Here is an 18286-nt window from a genome sequence, read left to right on the forward strand (position 1 = left end):
GATGTGTGCACACAAAAAACGTGCACAATTCGATAGATGATGTTACTTCACAAAATCATAAATCATAACTTCAGTAACTAATGTTAGATCCTGTAAAAAATTAATGAAACCATGATGTTACTTCACAAACTCATAGCCAGGGCCGGTCCTGAGCAAAGCCTAACGAAACATTGGCCTTAGGTCCCCAAAAATTTTGAAAAAAATTATATAGAAAAAAGACCCCAAAATTTTTTTTTTAGGCCCTCAAATTTACTAAAAGAAATTTTTAGCTGGAATTTTTTAAAAAACGCTTACGGCCCCATAAATCTCAGGGCCGGCCCTGCTCATAGCAATAGATGTATAAACTATAACAAACACTAGTGATCGATCTTTTGATCTTGAGCAGATCAAGAAACAAAGTTATGAACATGCAAACACACAGCTTGAGATTTCAAAATTGTACACAAAATCCCCTAAATTGATTCAAACCGGTTTGCCAAACCCGTCTTTAAATTGGTTTGGTTTTCTATTTAATTTTGGTCAACGTATCTTGGTTTAAGCTGTTATAAAGCTGTTTTCAGTTAGGAATATGATTGGTGCCTACTCATAGTGGGACCCTCATATGTAATAAAACAGCTTTCTTTGTGTCTTTCCCCTCTTCAATGGCGATTTCCACGTTTAGCTCTCTGCTTCGATACAGGAAATGGGCTAAGAGCAATTGGCCTGTGGCTTCCCTGGGACTTCTATTGATCTTGTTCTCCCTCTCTTTCTTCTTAGACCTCACGTCAGACTCTGTTCCTTCCGTTGACCATTATCATCCTCCCATCACATCCCCACCTGATCTGGTCAAACTCAAGCTGTCTAGTAAAGCTAAAGAGAGAGGAGCATGTAATGTCACCAGCTGCCTCCTACTATTATTATCAGAGTTTTTGTTATTGAACGTTATGTTACGTTTGCAGTTTGCTTGGATGGAAGCTTGCCTGGTTACCACTTTAGTAAGGGTTCAGGATCTGGCACCAAAAGCTGGCTTATTCATCTTGAGGTAATCTTGTGTTTGTTGATTTTTGAATGTAACTGTACTTGGAACCTTTATTTTTTTTTTTTTTACTTGGGAAAAAAATAGAATATATTTGAGTGAAATGTATTAAAAAGGGTGGAAGCTGGTGCAATACAATAGCGTCATGTTCTGCTCGAGCAATGACTAGGTTAGGCTCTTCCAAATACTTTGAACATGAAGTGTCTTTTCAAGGTGTTTTAAGCAGTGACCCATCTCAAAACCCTGGTAGGAGATATCTATGTATTGTCTTTGTGAGATATGTTCAGTTTTGAATCAATATATAGTCGTCTTTGGTGTTGTAGATTTCTTTAACTGGAACAGAGTTAAGGTACGGTACTGTGATGGTGCTTCTTTTTCTGGACGTCCTGAAGCTGAATTCAAGGTAATAATATGGCTGAGCCTTTGTGTGTCGACAACAAGAAAAGATCCTTAATTAGTTTCATGTTTCCCCATCTCTTCTCAGAACGAAACACGTCTTTTCTTCCGGGGCCAGCTTATTTGGGAGGCGATTATTTATGAACTGTTGTCAATGGGCATGTCTAATGCGAAACAGGTAGCGGCAGAGTCCTCTTATTCTTATATTGGTATATATTGGTGGCCATGAAGGTCCTCTTGATCTTATATTGTGTTAATACTTCCTTTGTTTCTTAAACACAAATGTAGGGCATACTTACAGGATGTTCTGCGGGTGGCTTGGCATCTCTTATACATTGTGACTACTTTCGAGACCATCTGCCAAAAGATGCATTTGTCAAGTGTGTTTCTGACGGAGGCTTCTTTCTTAACGTGTATGTTTCCCACTCATAAGAACTTTACAGAGTCTTGCTCTTTTGTTTAAGTTCTTTGGGTCTAAGCTGGTTTAAAGAAGCAAAAACCTGTAAGACTTTTCTAGAATTCTATGGAGACTACATACACTCCACAGAGCTAGAAAGTTAATGTGAAAGTGAAATCAGCTTAACACATTGCCTCTAAGTCTCTAAGTAAAGCTATTTTTCTTCATTTTAGGCCTGATGTCCTTGGAAACCCTACCATGAGATCTTTCTATCATGATGTTGTTAAACTGCAGGTATATTAGTCGAGACCATACCTTTTGTATATGTTTTTTTTTTTTACTTTCTCATCGTAATGAACAAAGAACATATCATGGCTTTTCTTGTTTGCATGGTTTTGGGATGTTAGGGCCTAGATAAGAGCTTGGATCAGAAATGTGTAGCCAGAACGGAGCCATCCAAGGTAAGTTTTATCTTTTACCTTGTTAATATCTTTCTTTCCTGATTATAATTAGTATTGAGACTTTTTTACATATTATGGTTTGCAGTGTATGTTTCCTCAAGAATTCGTTAACAACATAAGAACACCAGTCTTTCTTGTCAACGCAGCTTATGATTATTGGCAGGTTTGAGTTACTAAGCCAAACATTACAACTCTGAACTTTTCTACAGTTTCCACTTGCTTTTACTGCATTTTATATTTTTTGTGTTACTAACACCAAGCACATATTCAGATTCAACACGTACGTCTTGCTTGCTTTTACTGCAATTTATATTTATTGTGTTACTAATACCAAGCACATGTTCAGATTCAACATGTCTTGGTACCAGCTTCTGCTGATCTAGATAAAAGTTGGGCAAAGTGTAGACTCAATATTAAAGAATGTGATGCTGAACAGATGAAAATTCTACATGGTAATTTACTCCAATCTTTGGTCAAGGTTAATGACACTAAGCCAGAATTATCATAAAATATCTAAGTACAATCAGTAGATGTGATCTGTTTTAGTCCCTTGCATATTAGCTTTAGTCTAATATGCCTTTGGCCTATATCAAAGATATGATCTATTCTAGTCCCTTGGATCCTATTATTCTTGAAAAAGATTCTCCTAATATTTACTTTCTTAAAGGGTTAGTTGTATAAATCCATACCTGACCTGCAGGTTTTCGCAGCTCTCTAATTGATGCCATTGGGAAGTTTCACCAGAATAAAGCTGGTGGGATGTTCATAGATTCTTGCAACTCTCATTCCCAGATGCTTAAGCCAGTGATGTGGCACTCCCCAACCTCAACAAGAATTAAAAATAAGGTCAAGGCATTTGACACGCAATTAGTTGCTTTTTCCTTCTTACAAGTGAACTGATCCCGTTCGTCTCTGTTCTGTTTTGTTGTTGGAACAGACAATTGCGGAGTCTGTAGGTGACTGGTACTTCAACCGCAAACCGGTGAAGCTAATTGACCGTCCTTACCCGTGCAACCCTTATTGTCACAACATGAATTTCACCTGAACTTGCCTTATAGATGCGCTGACCATCCCCTCTGCTTCTGTATTTCTTCATCCAGGAGCAGCCATTTCATTGAATTCTTGATCCGGTTGAGTCCTAGAGAAAGCTTTGTATTCTAATGAAGTTGATTAGTGAGACATTATTACAATGTCAACAATCCATATTGGCATATTTTCCACGTTGGAATCTCCTGAGATTGCATATTAATATATTATTGTGGTCGTTATGTATTGTAACGAGGTTGGTTGTTGTGTAAAGAAGTTCCTCCAGTGTTATGGGAGCAGCATATCTTAATTCTTAAACGAAATATTTGAGTTCTTTTTTTTTTTTGGTCACGTCAAAAGAATTTGAAAATCATTGCACAAAATTAAACTTTTGAGAAACTTGGAGAAAGGGAGAGTTCTGAAAGTTATTTGCATTTAATTTGTTTTCGTTTGGTCGTATCTAACCAGCTGATTTATTCGTTTCCCATCTACTCCTAAACATAGTCAAATAGAGATGTCTGATTTGGTTTGAACCGGTCTAAACCGTTATCCGTAGATTTAGATCTGCATGTAATGCGGTGTAAATCAGAACGGTGTTGATTGTGACACACGTAACTGCGGCACGCTCTAGGACGTTCTGGAAACACACACACTCCACAATTGTTGACCCGACAATAATCAAACGGACGTACGAGAATCAATGTACGTTGCATGGAAGATAAGAGCGGAGAAAGATTGCGACACGTGCATGGTCAATATTCTCTCATTTAGCCTATAAATTTGGGAGCTTCATCTATCATCAAATTCATTTTCTGATAATCTCCTATCGATCGATTTTGTTAATACTTTTCTGAGATTTGTTTGAATTTTCTCTTGAAAATGTCTTGCTGCGGAGGAAACTGTGGTTGTGGATCCGGCTGCAAATGCGGCAGCGGATGCGGATGCGGAGGGTAATTCTTGAGCTTTTTTTTCCTAACTTAGAATCTGCTATGTTTTGTATCTGATTATGTTGATTGGTTTCTCAAAAAAAAATTCTTTTTTGAGATATTTGTAAGAAAAGAAGGCTAGAAAATTTCTGAATCCATAGATCATCCGAAAATATTTAGGAAACATCTTTTTTTGTTAATTAATGATCTTTGTTTTCATTGAAACTTTTTGTTAGGATGCGGAGGGTAATTCTTGATTTTTTTTCCGTAACGTTGAATCTGCTACGTGTTTTGTCTCTGATTATGTTGATTGGTTTCTCAAAAAAAATTTCATTTTTGAGATATTTGTAAGAAAAGAAGGCTAGAAAATTTCTGAATCCATAGATCATCCGAAAATATTTAGGAAACATCATTTTTGTTAATTAATGATCTTTGTTTTCATTGAAACTTTTTGTTAGGATACGGAGGATAATTTTTGAGCTTTTTTCCGTAACGTTGAATCCGTTACGTATTTTGTCTCTGATTATGTTGATTGGTTTTTCAAAAAAAAAATTTCTTTTTCGAGATATTTGTAAGAAAAGAAGGCTAGAAAATTTCTGAATCCATAGATCATCCGAAAATATTTAGGAAACATCTTTTTTGTTAATTAATGATCTTTGTTTTCATTGAAACTTTTTGTTAGGATGCGGAGGATAATTCTTGAGTTTTTTTTTCCGTAACGTTGAATCCGCTAGTGTTTTGTCTCTCATTATGTTGATTGGTTTCTCAAAAAAATTTTTTTTTTTGAGATATTTGTAAGAAAAGAGAGCTAGAAAATTTCCGAATCCATATATCATCCGAAAATATTTAGGAAACATCTTTTTTGTTAATTAATGATCTTTGTTTTCATTGAAACTTGACGTGATTGTTGGGTTGCTGCAGCTGCAAAATGTACCCGGACTTGGGCTTTTCCGGCGAGAAGGCCACAACTGAGGCGTTTGTCTTTGGCGTTGCACCAGTGATGAAGAACCAGTACGAGGCTTCCGGCGAGGGTAACGCAGAGAACGATGCATGCAAGTGTGGATCTGACTGCAAGTGTGACCCTTGCACCTGTAAATGAATAAAAAAAACCTTTTTCAAGAAGGCAGAGATAATCAGAGTCTTAATTTAAGCAATAATATAGCCTTGCCGAATTGTATTAGCTCAGCTTTTATGTGTAATACTAAAAATGGCTGCAGCCTTGTCCTTTAAGCCCATAATGTTCTTCGTTTGTGTTTACGTTGTTCTTAGATGTCTCTGCCATATGTGACCATAGTTGTTGAGTCAGTTTGTATATATAATAATACTCAACTAATAATATAAACCTAAAAATGTTTTTAATTCTCTCTTCATCTTTAGATTTTTGACATATTTCTTTAGACCATCTTCAACCAGGGTGCTTAACGAGGATGCTTAGCTTAATGAAAATTAAAAAAAAAAAGGATTAATGTGAAAAAGCGGTGCTTAAAGAGGAGGTAGAAGAACCGGGTGCTTGTGGGACACGTGTTGGGTCTTGGTCGAATTGGCTCGATCCTCTCTCTCGTCTTCGTCGAATTGGCTCGATCCGCCTGGTTCGATCAGTATAAGATCTTGCCCAAGGCCAAGAACTCCTTCTCCGACATGTTCCGCTGCTACAGAGACGTCATGAAGATGTTCATCCTCGTCGTCGGCCCTCTGCAGCTCGTCTCCTATCCTTCGATCCAGGTAACCCGTCTCAGCTCTCCTCCACCATGGAATCAAGCTTTTCCGTCGCCGGATCCTCCACCATCGTGCTCCAGATCCGGGAGAGAAAGCTCGTGAGCTTCAATGCCATTATTGGCTTATTTTCGAGTCTGATCCTTTCTCTTTGAATAATTATTTTTTAACCCCAAAACTATCAGATTTGCAGAACAAACCTCTCTAATTGAACCCTAATCTTTCAATTGTGCAATTTTAACCCAAAGTATTTTTTTTAAGAACTTTTTGATAAGCAACTAGCATCGAGGCACAAAATTTAAGTGTTCTTTTATCTAAAGTTCTCATCAACAATTATATGCTAAAATAATCATTAAGCAACTCTAATGGGATTTGTGGTTAATAATGCTCTTATCCCATTTGCACTATTATTTAACATCATGGCTTAAACCTCATTTTAGGAAACTACTATATGGGTCCGATGGTCGGATATTAAAATTTCCTAAGAATTTTTGTAATTTTTCCCCCATAATATAGAAGCCTCAATCTATATAAAATGCCAAAAAAAAATTAGAGATGAAGGCTGATATTTTATTGGGCTTGTTATTAGTCCGATTAGGTCAAAACGTCAAAAAGCTCTTGTTGGGTAATAAACTAATAATATACTATCTTCTACCAATTTGTTTGAGCAACATCGTTTTGTCTGTGATTGTAACTACTGGTCTTTAGGGTTTCTGTGTTGAAGAGAGAAAAGATGGACTCTGGATTAAGTAATGAGAATCCAGTTGTCTATCTGAAGAAACAACGACGTCTTTGTACTGATCGAAGCAACACCGATGAGTTCTCAAGAGAACCAATAAATCAGCTCGAGATTTTTGATATCCTCAAATTTTTCTTATAATCTGTAACAAATTGCATATTCTCATCATTATCTTTATTATAGGATCAACTTCTTTTTTTTCTCTTAACAATCTACAAATCATATAACAGATATCAAAGATCCAGAGTATCCTATGCAGTCTCTGGAAGATCTCCGTGTAGTTACAGAAGAATCAGTTGAAGTTGATGATGACAAGAGTTATGTTAGGTATAAAAAAAGCAAGAGTAGTGAGATTTTAACCCTTTTTTCTTTAGTACAAGATGCTAAACTATGCCATTTTTATTTACAGAATTACATTCAGACCAACTGTTCCACATTGTCACTTGCCAAACTTAATTGGTGTTTGCATCTACGCAAAACTTCTAAAAAGCCTTCCTGCTCGATTCAAGGTACAAGTACAAGGGTTTAATATGTTTCCTAAGAGTGATCAGAATCTTAATGGTTAATTGATTTGTTTAGGTTGATGTAAGAGTAGCACCAGGGAGTCATGCAACAGAGGCTTCAGGTACAAACTTTAAGACTTGTTGTTTGAAACAGTTTACGTTTGGAGTTGAAAATAAAAGTTATGGTCTGACTCTCAAATTGGTCTTAAAAATGCAGTCAATAAACGATTGGGAGATAAAGAGCGTATAGCGGCAGCACTTGAGAATCCTGACTTTATGAGTCTGTTCAACTAATGCTTACAAGTTTGTGTAATTTTGGATCCGCATAGGACTCTGTCTGTACGTTCTTGATTCTTAATTTGCTAATATTTTCAGAACTAGAGAGCCTCTTGTAATCTTTTCTCTGTTTATATACAACTTCATTCTCAAATATTTAGTCACAACTTGTCATTGCTAAACAATTAGTATGGTATGGAAAAAGTTGCAGGAAAAGAGAGGAATATATATATATATATGACTGAAACTGATATCAATCTTTGTTACAACATATTACATTTTTTTTTTGGGTATTATTAACCCGAACCTAACTCATGTTAGGTGTTAATTAAGCACAGCTTCAACGTTATCCCCCCAAAAAAAGGATTATAAAAATAACCAACAAAAAATATTCAACGTGTAAGGGAGAAGATCTCAGTTTTCTTGGCCTGAGAGTTGAGAATCTCCACCATCAAGCAACTTGTCTTTCTCAGATGATTTGGTTTCATCATCAACCTTGTCTTCCTCTGGAGAGATGAACTCAAGCTGTCTTGACTTAAAAACAGCTGTTCTTTTGGATCTTATCCGGTACGGAGGAGATACGTTGTAAGCATTTGATCCACTGTTCTCCTTCTCTTCACAGTCAGGGGTTTCTGAGATACCATTCACCTTTTCATCAACAACCTCTTTTTTAGCTTCTTCTTCATCTGTTTTGTTGTTATCCGGAACAACAACGACCTTGCGTCGTCTTTTCCTGAATATAGAAGGGGTGTTTGGGAATGTTCTAGCAGCTTCTCTCAAGAAAGACTCAGGACTCCTTGGAGCTGAACCGTTACTACTGTACTCTTCTCTACTAGGCGGTGGTGGAGTGAAGAAGATAACAGGTGACGATGCGCTTGGGCTGCAACCACATTCATACCCATACATCCGCTGCTTATCCGCTTCTGACGCCATGTGATGATCCTCTGGTTGAGGCTTCTTGTTGTTAAGATGACAACCATTCTCTGGCGATGGCTCTGGTTTAGGCAACTGAGAAGAACGAACGTACTCTTCAAAACCAGCCATTGGTGAAGCAGCAGCTGCTTCTGAGTTTAACTGGTCTTTTCCTTCTTCACCGGGCTTGTTCATCTGTGTAGTTCCACAAGAGGTTTGAGCAACTGAAACAGAAACCCTTCTCTGAAAACACGATGGAACACCGTTCGTTGCTGCTGCCGGTGGTAAGCTACCGTTAACTAAGAGGAACTCTGACTTCTTCTTCAGTGAACTGTTCCAGTGGTTCTTTATCGAATTGTCGGTTCTGCATCAAGTTTTTTAAGCAAAACCCTTTTCAGCTAAGCCTAACTACACTGAAGCATGCACCAAGAAAGGTTTATATACCTGCCGGGTAAGACCTTAGCAATCTCAGCCCATTTGTTTCCGTGGACTCGGTGAGCATTCATGAGAGCTAACTCTTCCTCTGGGGTCCAAGCATCCTTGTTTATACCAGGATTCAAATGGTTGTGCCACCTTCATACATATCACAAAAACAACATTGAAACTTCCAAAATAATTTTTAAAAAATGTTTTTTTGCTCATATAATGATATTACCTCTCTCGACATTGCTTCCCAATTCTACCTGGTAAAGAGTCTGAGATAATAGACCATTTCGCAGGCCCGTATTTTTCAACAAGTTCAATGATCTTCTCATCCTCCTGCATAAAAAAAACAATAACTTATCAAGCTCTCATATTCACAAAAAAAAATGAAAAGAAAATAAAACTATAAAAAGCACCTGTTGTGTCCAAGGTCCTTTGATAAGATCCGGATTCAAAACTTTCTGCCAACGGTGCAGGCACTGAACTTCAGTTCTATCAGGGAAAAACTCCGCTGAAGTAACAAAACACACCAATTCAAACAATAAGAATGATTCATAAGAACCACATAGACAAAGAGTAAGGAGCTCTGTAAACAGTTTAGACATATCCACAGTTTCACACAAGACTCCTTCAACTTGTTGTAAAGTTGAAATCAATATTGCTAATGAGGACTAGACTACAAGAAGAAGAAAAATGTGACAAGTCATTTTACCTATTTTCTTCCAGCTCTTGCCATTAAACTTACAAACTGCTTGTCTCAATGTCTCATCCTGCAACAAGTAAAGAAAGCTCTCATCTCAATTCCATGAGCTAGTGAGTGTCCACCATAGTCCACAATTAATCAATACTAACCTCTTCCGGTGTCCACCCGCCTTTAGCTCTCCTTATAGGGCCACTCGTCCTCCTAACATAACCAAAAAGAAAAAAGTTTTATCAAAATTAATCTCATATAGAAACTAAAACAAACTTCAACATTTAAGTCCTTTGTCCCTTGTCCGCAGATAGAATAGCGAAGGAGACTTCAACGTTTAGGTCCTTTGTCCCTAAGTTAAATTCTATGGTGCCTATGTGGTTGAATTCATGTTTTGAGGCTGATAAGCCATTTGTAAGAAACTGAATTTGGATTAATATAAAGTTGTTGATGAGCCAAAAAAAAAAAACTAAAACAAACTTTGACAGACAAAGAAGAAGAAAGAACCTATGAGTTGGAGATGCTGTGGGAGGACTTGCAACAGCAGGAGGTGACTTGAGGAAACTACTACTACCACCACTGCCTTCAGATACAGAGGAGCAAGAAGCAGCAGCCCTTGATTGCTTATTCTCTACACACTCATCCTCCATTTTCACTTCCTGGAAAAGAGACCCATCTCAATTCCATCACCAAACACAACCCAGATCTCACAAAATTCGATAATTCAATTAAAAAAAAAAAACTGATTAACAAGAAACCCTAATTCAGACCTAAAAAACAAACCCCGTGAACTCAATTTTTTCACTACATGAAGAAAACAAAACCCTTAGAATCAGATTCAAGAACAAAAGAACAAACCTCATCTGGAGGAGAAGCAGGTGGATTCAAATCGCAGCTCATCGATATAGATTTGATAGATGCACGAATTCGCCAAGAAGACGAAGGGAACGTTAAAAACCGAAACTTTATTCGAAAAACAGACTTTGCCCGTTGAACCAGAGAGAGGAGAGACTTGGATCGATACACGCAATTAAAATAAAAATAAACAAATTAAATTAGTATAACGAATATACTTCTTAAGCTGACGTCACCGTTACTTGCCGTTTCTTTTTTCGCCTTAATGAGTAACCGACTCGGCCGGTTTATTCTAACTAATTAGCATCATTTATTACGTACCGAAGCGCGAATTTACCATACCGAACCGGCATTTATCAATCAGTTTAGAATTTGTTTAACCGGAAGGGAGTTTTCAGTGCTTAGTTGCTAAAAAGATGTTTAAATCTAAACCAGATTTAAACATGAGGCTTCCGTTGATTCCAAACTAATCACAAGGACCAGTGTTCTAAAAATGTTCTAAAAACTAATCATGTTTAAGCGAAATAACTTTGCTTGAGATATTTTATTTTAAAAATGTTGTAGACTTCAAAAAATAGTTTAGAACCCCCCTAATCAATAATCTACTATAAATCTCTTAATTGCTGCTATTTTTAGAACATGATCTCACCGATGATGATAGTTCTAAAGATCTTAAATAATCAGAAAATAGAAATTGCTATTACATAAACACTATAAATTCTTTACATTGAAATGCATCTATCTTTTTTTTCTGAAGATTTGAAATGTCACAAAACTAGAAATCTCCATAGTCATTTTCGGGGATTGCTCTAAAAAAAAATGCACAACTTTTCCATTATCTTTAAGAATAAAAACAACACACCAAAAATAGCCAAACTGTGTTGGAGCTAGCTTTCATACAATCTTTACCATAACAAGATTTTATTGAATATCAAACATATAAAAATCATTATGAACTTGGATCAATCAAACTTCAACCCTGAACCTTCTAGTTTCTTTTCGACCATCTCATTAATTTTTCTTGCCATCTCATCGGTGAGATGATTCTTCCAGTCACCGACTCCTCCTTTACGAAAAAACGCATGGTGAGCGATTCCACAAGTAGATGTCCCAATCTTGTTAGCTTCCAAGTTACTCAAGTTACCAAGACTACAAAGTTCCAAGATCTTCTCCACCATTCCACTTTGCTTTTCTTCTTCAGAGAACGAACAACCTAAGAAATCAGCGAGCCTCATAACTTGAGCCACAGGCTTCTCTATCATTTCTTCATACCTCATGAAGAGTACCAGATTCGAATTCACCAAGCTCTCTTTCCAGTAGCTCAATACTTGTTCCTCAATCGGTCCGCAGAAGTAAGCCCCTTTAATATACTCATTGATCATATCTTCAAGCGAGTAGTTACTAACAATCTTGCTCCTGAAATGCCAGCGAGAGACCAACACATCTTTTATGTTCCTACACACGTAAACAACCTTGCAAGGAGAATCTATTAGAGATTCAGGAAGCTTTTGAAAAGGCACGTGGGTTGCAAAAATCCTAGGCGAAGGAAGCTATTCGAGGCCAGGACACTGATTCTTTATTGGTATAGATAAGAATTATCTCTTAAGTTGTACTTATCTAAAGATAACGATTAGTTAGAGTTGTCCTTATCTTGTTGATAACTCTTGTATAAATACATATCGTGTGATTAATGAGAGGCACAGGTTAACATAAACTCTATATGGTATCAGAGCACTTCTGATCCTAACCTAAATCTCTCGTTCTTTTCTTCTTAAAACCTAAATTTCTGTCTAAATTTCTCTCCTCAAAGATGTCTACAGAGTCTTCCTCCAAGATAGCTGAATCAGCTCCTATTTTCAATATTGCCAAAAGCACTCTCATCTCTCTCAACATGTCCAATATCACAAAACTTACTGCAACAAACTTCATAACATGGCGATTGCAGGTTAGTGCTCTTCTTGAAGCACACGAATTACACTGCTTCATTGATGAAGCAGATCAAACACCCTCTCCCACCATCACAACAGACGCAGGCGCAACTGAACCAAATCCCAGTTTTGCTGCGTGGAATCGTCAAGACAGGATGCTCTACAGTGCATTGCTTGGATCACTATCTCTAGCTGTTCAACCTATCGTAGCAAGAGCTACTAACACACGTGACGTTTGGCAGATTCTCTATCGAACCTATAGCAAGCCAACGAGAGGACACATCAAACAACTGAAACAACAAATCAAAATCACCAAAGGAAGCAAGTCAATCAATGAGTACATGCGTATGATCATTGATAAAGCTGACAAACTGGCTCTTCTTGGAGCCGCTTATGATCATGAAGATCTTCTGGACATCATCACTGATGGACTAGGAGATGATTATCGTGCAGTTATCGACATGGTTAATGGACGTGACACTCCAATCTCAATTGATGAACTTCATGAGAAACTGATTGTTCGGGAGCACACACTGAACATCACCAATCCTACTCACCTTCCTGCTCCAGTTACAGCTAACACAGCACAAGCTCGTCCTCAGCAAAGTCAAAACTACTTTGCTCCTCATGGCGGTTATCAAGGATCTTCTCGTGGTGGTTACAGACAACAACGTCCGTATCTAGGGAAGTGTCAGATTTGTGGAGTACAAGGGCATGGTGCACGTAGATGTCCTCAATATCAGCAACCACAACAAATGACACCACCTGGATTTTATCCACCTTCTGCATACAGAGGATCTTCGCAATGGTCAGCTCCACATCTTCCTCTTCCAACACCACAGTGGCCACAGCAAGCTCATCATGTCACCACAAGTACTCCAGACATGTCTCTCAATGGTTGTTGGATAGTGGAGCCTCTCACCATATCGCTAGTGATCTCAGCAATCTCTCTCTTCACTCACCTTACACTGGAGGTGACAACGTGATGGTTGGAAATGGTGCTACTCTTCCAATCACTCACACTGGTTCAACTCTTCTTCCTTCTAATTCTCGAAAGTTAAAGCTTACCAATGTTCTTTGTGTACCATCAATGCACAAGAATCTTATCTCTGTTAACAAGCTTTGTAAAGCTAATAATGTTTCGGTTCAACTTTCTCCCTATGACTTTCAGGTGAAGGATCTACAAACGGGGACAACGCTAGTAACCGGCAAGGCTAACAGCGGTGTGTATGAATGGCCGATGTTTTCTTCTTCATCTTCAAATTTTCCAATTGCTTTTTCAAGTTCTAGGTCTTCTTGTTTGGATTGGCACGCACGTTTGGGCCATCCTAATATTCAAACTCTTCGTCATATGATTTCTCAGTTTTCTTTACCTTTATCTTCCTCTATGTCGCCTTACTTAAATTGCAACTCTTGTTCAATCAATAAAAGTCATAAGCTTCCATTTTCTGTTTCAACTCTTACATCTAAAGCTCCTCTTGAAATTATTTTCTCTGATGTTTGGACCTCCCCAATAGTTTCGTTGGATGGTTTCAAGTACTTTGTCATTTTTGTTGATCATTTTACAAAATACATTTGGTTTTATCCACTCAAAACAAAATCACAAGTTGCTCAAATCTTTCATGTTTTCAAGTCTCTTGTTGAAAATCGTTTCAAATCCAAAATTATCACTTTCTTTTCTGACAATGGAGGAGAGTTTGTTGCTCTTAAAAGCATTTTCTCTTCTCATGGTATATCTCATATGACCACTCCTCCACACACTCCTGAACATAATGGTGTTGCAGAGAGACGTAACAGACATATTGTGGAAACGGGTTTAGCACTTCTCTCACATGCAGGCATCCCACTCTCATACTGGACTTATGCATTTGCAGCTGGGGTCTATCTTATCAACCGTCTTACAACACCAATCCTGGAGAATACTTCACCATATCAGAAGTTGTTCAATGAAAAGCCAAACTACATGAAGCTAAGGACTTTCGGATGCCTCTGTTATCCTTGGCTCAAGCCGTATGGTGATAACAAACTCAGTCCAAGATCAACACAGTGTGTCTTCATGGGATATTCACTCTCTCAAAGTGCGTTCCTATGTCTTGATGTCATCAATTCACGAGTTTATGTCTCTCGTCATGTAGAGTTTAAAGAGTCGGTTTTCCCTTTTCAATCTCTTCTTGAAAAATCTTCTAGTGCTTTATCCTCTGTTTCTCTTACTTCTGATTCCTCTTCAGCCTCTTTTGTGCCTATTTTTCATCGGCCTGCAGTCACAACTCAGTCCTCGTGCGTACCTACTTCACCAGTTCCAGTCATTCAACCAGCCCCAGCACCACCTTCTCCCGGACATGGACACGAAACAGAGCCTGAGAACAATCCAACACAACTGTTGCCTCCACCAACATCAAATACTCACGCAATGACAACTCGCGGCAAGAGTAACATTCATAAGCCAAATCAGAAATATGGCTTGACTGCAATTCTCAGTGAAGTTGAACCTACTTCTTATGTTGAAGCACTTAAAGATGAGAAGTGGAGAGGTTCTATGAGCAAAGAGTATGATGCCTTTATTCGCAATGACACTTTTGATTTGGTTGACAGGTCAGAAGCAAACAATATTGTTGGATCAGGATGGATTTATAGAATCAAGAGGTTGCCTAATGGAAAAATAGATACACGTAAATCTCGGTTGGTAGCCAGAGGTAATCATCAAAGGCCTGGCATCGATTACTTTGAAACTTTTAGTCCAGTGATCAAGCATGCTACAATTCGCTTGATTCTTGGAACTGCAGTTTCACGAAATTGGCCGTTAATGCAACTTGACGTCAATAATGCATTTCTTCATGGACCTCTTACGGATGCAGTATATATGCTACAACCTCCTGGCTTCATTGATAAGGATAAACCAAACCATGTGCTTCGTCTGAAGAAAGCTGTATATGGCCTTAAACAGGCACCACGTGCTTGGTACAATGCACTTAAAGACTTCCTTCTCAGCATTGGGTTCAAGAATTCAGTGGCCGATGCATCATTGTTTATTCTTCGCAGTGGGTCTCAGTTCATTTACATACTGGTGTATGTTGATGATATAATAATTACAGGCACATCCAAAGTGGAGATTACTCGTGTCACTAATCTTCTTGCTTCTCATTTCTCTCTCAAGGAACTTGGTGAACTGTCGTACTTCTTAGGAATGGAAGCCACTCGAACTCCTGCAGGTCTACATTTCACTCAGACAAAGTATATGGTCGATCTTCTTCGCCGAGCTAAGATGGATAATGCAAAGCCAGTAGCTACTCCTATGTCTTCCTCTCAGTCGCTAACACTGCAGAGTGGTGACAAGATTCTTAACCCAACGGAGTATCGAACTATTGTTGGTGCTCTTCAGTACTTGGGCCTTACTCGTCCTGACATTGCATTTGCTGTAAATCGTCTATGTCAGTTTATGCATCAGCCTACGACCACTCATTGGGAAGCTGCGAAAAGAGTTCTTCGTTATCTAGCTGGCACAATTGACAAAGGCATTTTCTTCTCTTCGTCCCCTGTTCCGCCAACGCTTCATGCATTTTCGGATGCAGATTGGGCAGGAGACAAAGATGATTACATCTCCACAGGAGCATACATTGTTTATCTTGGCAGGCAGCCTATTTCTTGGTCTGCAAGAAAGCAAGGAAGTGTTGCAAGATCTTCTACAGAAGCTGAGTACAGGGCAGTTTCAGACACTGCATGTGAGGTTAAATGGGTCGCGTCCTTAATGGCTGAACTTGGTCTTTCCTCTGCTTCTACGCCTACTATCTATTGTGACAATGTTGGTGCGACGTATCTCTCAGCCAATCCGGTCTTTCACTCGCGCATGAAGCATATGGCACTAGCATATCATTTCGTTCGTGAGCAAGTTCAAGCTAAGCAGCTGCGGGTTTCACACATCAGTACTCATGACCAGTTGGCGGATGCATTAACAAAGCCTTTGCCTCGCGCTCGGTTTCAAAACTTGATTTCCAAGATTGGACTCTGTAGTCGACGTCCATCTTGAGGGGGCATATTGGTATAGATAAGAATTATCTCTTAAGTTGTACTTATCTAAAGATAACGATTAGTTAGAGTTGTCCTTATCTTGTTGATAACTCTTGTATAAATACATATCGTGTGATTAATGAGAGGCACAGGTTAACATAAACTCTATATTCTTAACATATAAATCAACTTCAAGAAACCGGACAAGGTTGTGGGGATTGTCGGAGAGGAGAGGATGGGATACAAGATTAGGAGCATACTTGTTTCTATGGACGACGGCAAATACAAGAGCCTTGAGCCAGGTGGTTCCTGATTTGGGTAAAGAAGCTAGGATGATATCGCTGTCTCGTGCTCGGAAATGCTTTTGGAAGTTTAGGATTGCTTGGATTGTGTTGGGATAGAACCAAGATCCTTGGTAGTTGTAGAGTTTTTTCCCCGTGTAATCTTTGTCTGAAGTAGGTAAAGAAGAGATCAGATTCTTACATTCTTGGCTCACATCATCGTCCTTCATGAAATTTGCGGGTGTGTTAATGAACTTTGGGGGTGTCTTAAGATTTTGTGAAGCTTCCATTATAGGATAAACAATAAGAAAGTTGTAAAATATGGAAGATTTTGCCTTTGTATATCTGTGGGTGGATAGACGAACGAACTATTATTAAGTAACCTTGGAGAGTTGGTGAGACCAATAGATATTATTGGAACCTTGGAGAGTTGGTGAGACCAATAGATATTATTGGGATAGTGGGATGCATAAAAAACGTGCTAAGATGTGGATGGTGCAAAAGGTAAATGGATATTTAAAAGAATTGACCATGAATAAATGTGTATTTATTCTCAACAGTTTGGTATATGTGTAATTATATATATTTTCTTTTCTGGGTCAAACTATATATATATATATATATATATATATTTATTTATATAAAATTAATTACAAGTATATTTCACAACCATATCATTTACCTGAATATTATGATACAAATAACAAATTGATTTTACTGTTATTTTTATAAAATATACCAATATCATTATAACACAATATATTATATACTCAAATAGTTTAATAAAAATACTAATTTTATCTCGATTATTATATTAAAATCAAATATCACAAAATTATTTCAAAATTAGATTTATGTATGTCAAACGGTATTATCAGATAGAGTAATTGGTAAGAATGCACCCAAAAACCTATATAATTTGTCATATATCCTTGTTTCTTTTTAATATTTTTTATGACTATAATACTCTTATCTCTATCTCTTTTCTTTTTTTCTTTTATGTGTTCTAATCTCTTTATCTCTCGTATAGATTCTTCAAATCATCGTCTAATTCAACACAAATCTTTATTTTTTTATTCTGATTCTTTTGACATCCATAATGTTAATCTTATTATCTCACCACAATTCCAATGTTTCTAATTTCGGCTCACAATCAACTTTTAGATATATATATATATATACGTTAGTAGGTATTTTATTACTTACCCGCTATTATTTAGATTTTAATGGATTCTTAATGGATACATGAAGTGTTAGCTGTTACAAATAGTTTTGGAGCTATTTGATAGATAACTAATTAATTGTTAATAGTTTCATTAACTGATATATGATTTGTTAGTCGATACATTTGTTTGATACATAGATTGTTAGATGATACTGAAATTATTAGCTGATATGTTAGTTGATATGTAGATTGTTACCTGTTATGTAAATATTTAGCTGATAAATCTAGAGTTACTTGTTTTCGATAAAGCATGAGGGTATTTTCGTCTGCACAGTGTCAAAAAATTACTTCTTTTTGGGTTATCCATAATTATGAGCATTCAGCTAATTTGGACCTTAATTGAATATATTTCACGCATTCACTCTTTTTTTTTGTCAAACCAAAAGGTGATTATGCTTATACGTACCAATTAACAGGTGAAAAGACATCAAACAGTTCTCAGTATAAGTGTTTATATGAAGTGTTTTATATAAGATTTTTGAGACCAGATCAGACAAATAAGATAAATCCCTTT

General features: G+C 37.4%; 6 protein-coding genes across 7 annotated transcripts; 3 read left to right on the plus strand and 3 right to left on the minus strand.

Annotated features, from left to right (window-relative positions):
• The first annotated feature begins 607 nt into the window (after positions 1 to 607).
• On the plus strand, positions 608 to 3588 carry LOC106293835 (pectin acetylesterase 5-like). 2 transcript variants are annotated; one of them, XR_001260658.1, is made up of 12 exons: positions 608 to 867; positions 939 to 1021; positions 1132 to 1261; positions 1339 to 1418; positions 1500 to 1589; positions 1700 to 1824; positions 2042 to 2102; positions 2216 to 2269; positions 2355 to 2432; positions 2616 to 2721; positions 2980 to 3115; positions 3207 to 3315. XR_001260658.1 is itself a non-coding variant. In XM_013729474.1 (12 exons), the coding sequence occupies exons 1-12, from the start codon at positions 642 to 644 to the stop codon at positions 3312 to 3314; spliced, it is 1287 nt and encodes a 428-aa protein (XP_013584928.1). In that variant the 5' UTR covers positions 608 to 641; the 3' UTR covers positions 3315 to 3588. The 2 variants fall into 2 exon arrangements, 1 of the variants encoding a protein (XP_013584928.1); XM_013729474.1 differs by having other exon boundaries at positions 2970 to 3115; positions 3207 to 3588.
• Positions 3589 to 3947: 359 nt separating this feature from the next.
• LOC106328253 (metallothionein-like protein type 2) lies at positions 3948 to 5580 on the plus strand. The gene is made up of 2 exons (XM_013766665.1): positions 3948 to 4245; positions 5143 to 5580. The coding sequence occupies exons 1-2, from the start codon at positions 4175 to 4177 to the stop codon at positions 5318 to 5320; spliced, it is 249 nt and encodes an 82-aa protein (XP_013622119.1). The 5' UTR covers positions 3948 to 4174; the 3' UTR covers positions 5321 to 5580.
• Positions 5581 to 6269: 689 nt separating this feature from the next.
• On the plus strand, positions 6270 to 7588 carry LOC106328246 (MIP18 family protein At1g68310-like). Its single transcript, XM_013766650.1, has 5 exons — positions 6270 to 6791; positions 6892 to 7000; positions 7083 to 7182; positions 7253 to 7298; positions 7394 to 7588. The coding sequence occupies exons 1-5, from the start codon at positions 6668 to 6670 to the stop codon at positions 7468 to 7470; spliced, it is 456 nt and encodes a 151-aa protein (XP_013622104.1). The 5' UTR covers positions 6270 to 6667; the 3' UTR covers positions 7471 to 7588.
• A 123-nt stretch (positions 7589 to 7711) lies between these two features.
• On the minus strand, positions 7712 to 10489 carry LOC106325771 (myb protein-like). The gene is made up of 8 exons (XM_013763823.1): positions 10337 to 10489; positions 9986 to 10137; positions 9640 to 9691; positions 9500 to 9557; positions 9204 to 9298; positions 9020 to 9123; positions 8809 to 8937; positions 7712 to 8728 (listed from the first exon to the last, which is right to left on the minus strand). Exons 1-8 carry the CDS (start codon positions 10376 to 10378, stop codon positions 7867 to 7869), a joined length of 1494 nt encoding a protein of 497 aa, XP_013619277.1. The 5' UTR covers positions 10379 to 10489; the 3' UTR covers positions 7712 to 7866.
• An 806-nt stretch (positions 10490 to 11295) lies between these two features.
• On the minus strand, positions 11296 to 11715 carry LOC106340495 (cytosolic sulfotransferase 11-like). The gene has a single exon (XM_013779370.1). It carries the CDS (start codon positions 11713 to 11715, stop codon positions 11296 to 11298), a length of 420 nt encoding a protein of 139 aa, XP_013634824.1.
• A 4687-nt stretch (positions 11716 to 16402) lies between these two features.
• On the minus strand, positions 16403 to 16837 carry LOC106340517 (cytosolic sulfotransferase 11-like). The gene has a single exon (XM_013779387.1). The coding sequence runs from the start codon at positions 16835 to 16837 to the stop codon at positions 16403 to 16405; it is 435 nt and encodes a 144-aa protein (XP_013634841.1).
• Between the last annotated feature and the right edge of the window lie 1449 nt (positions 16838 to 18286).

Source organism: Brassica oleracea, chromosome C1, assembly GCF_000695525.1.
Source record: "Brassica oleracea var. oleracea cultivar TO1000 chromosome C1, BOL, whole genome shotgun sequence".
NCBI classification, from domain to species: domain Eukaryota; kingdom Viridiplantae; phylum Streptophyta; class Magnoliopsida; order Brassicales; family Brassicaceae; genus Brassica; species Brassica oleracea.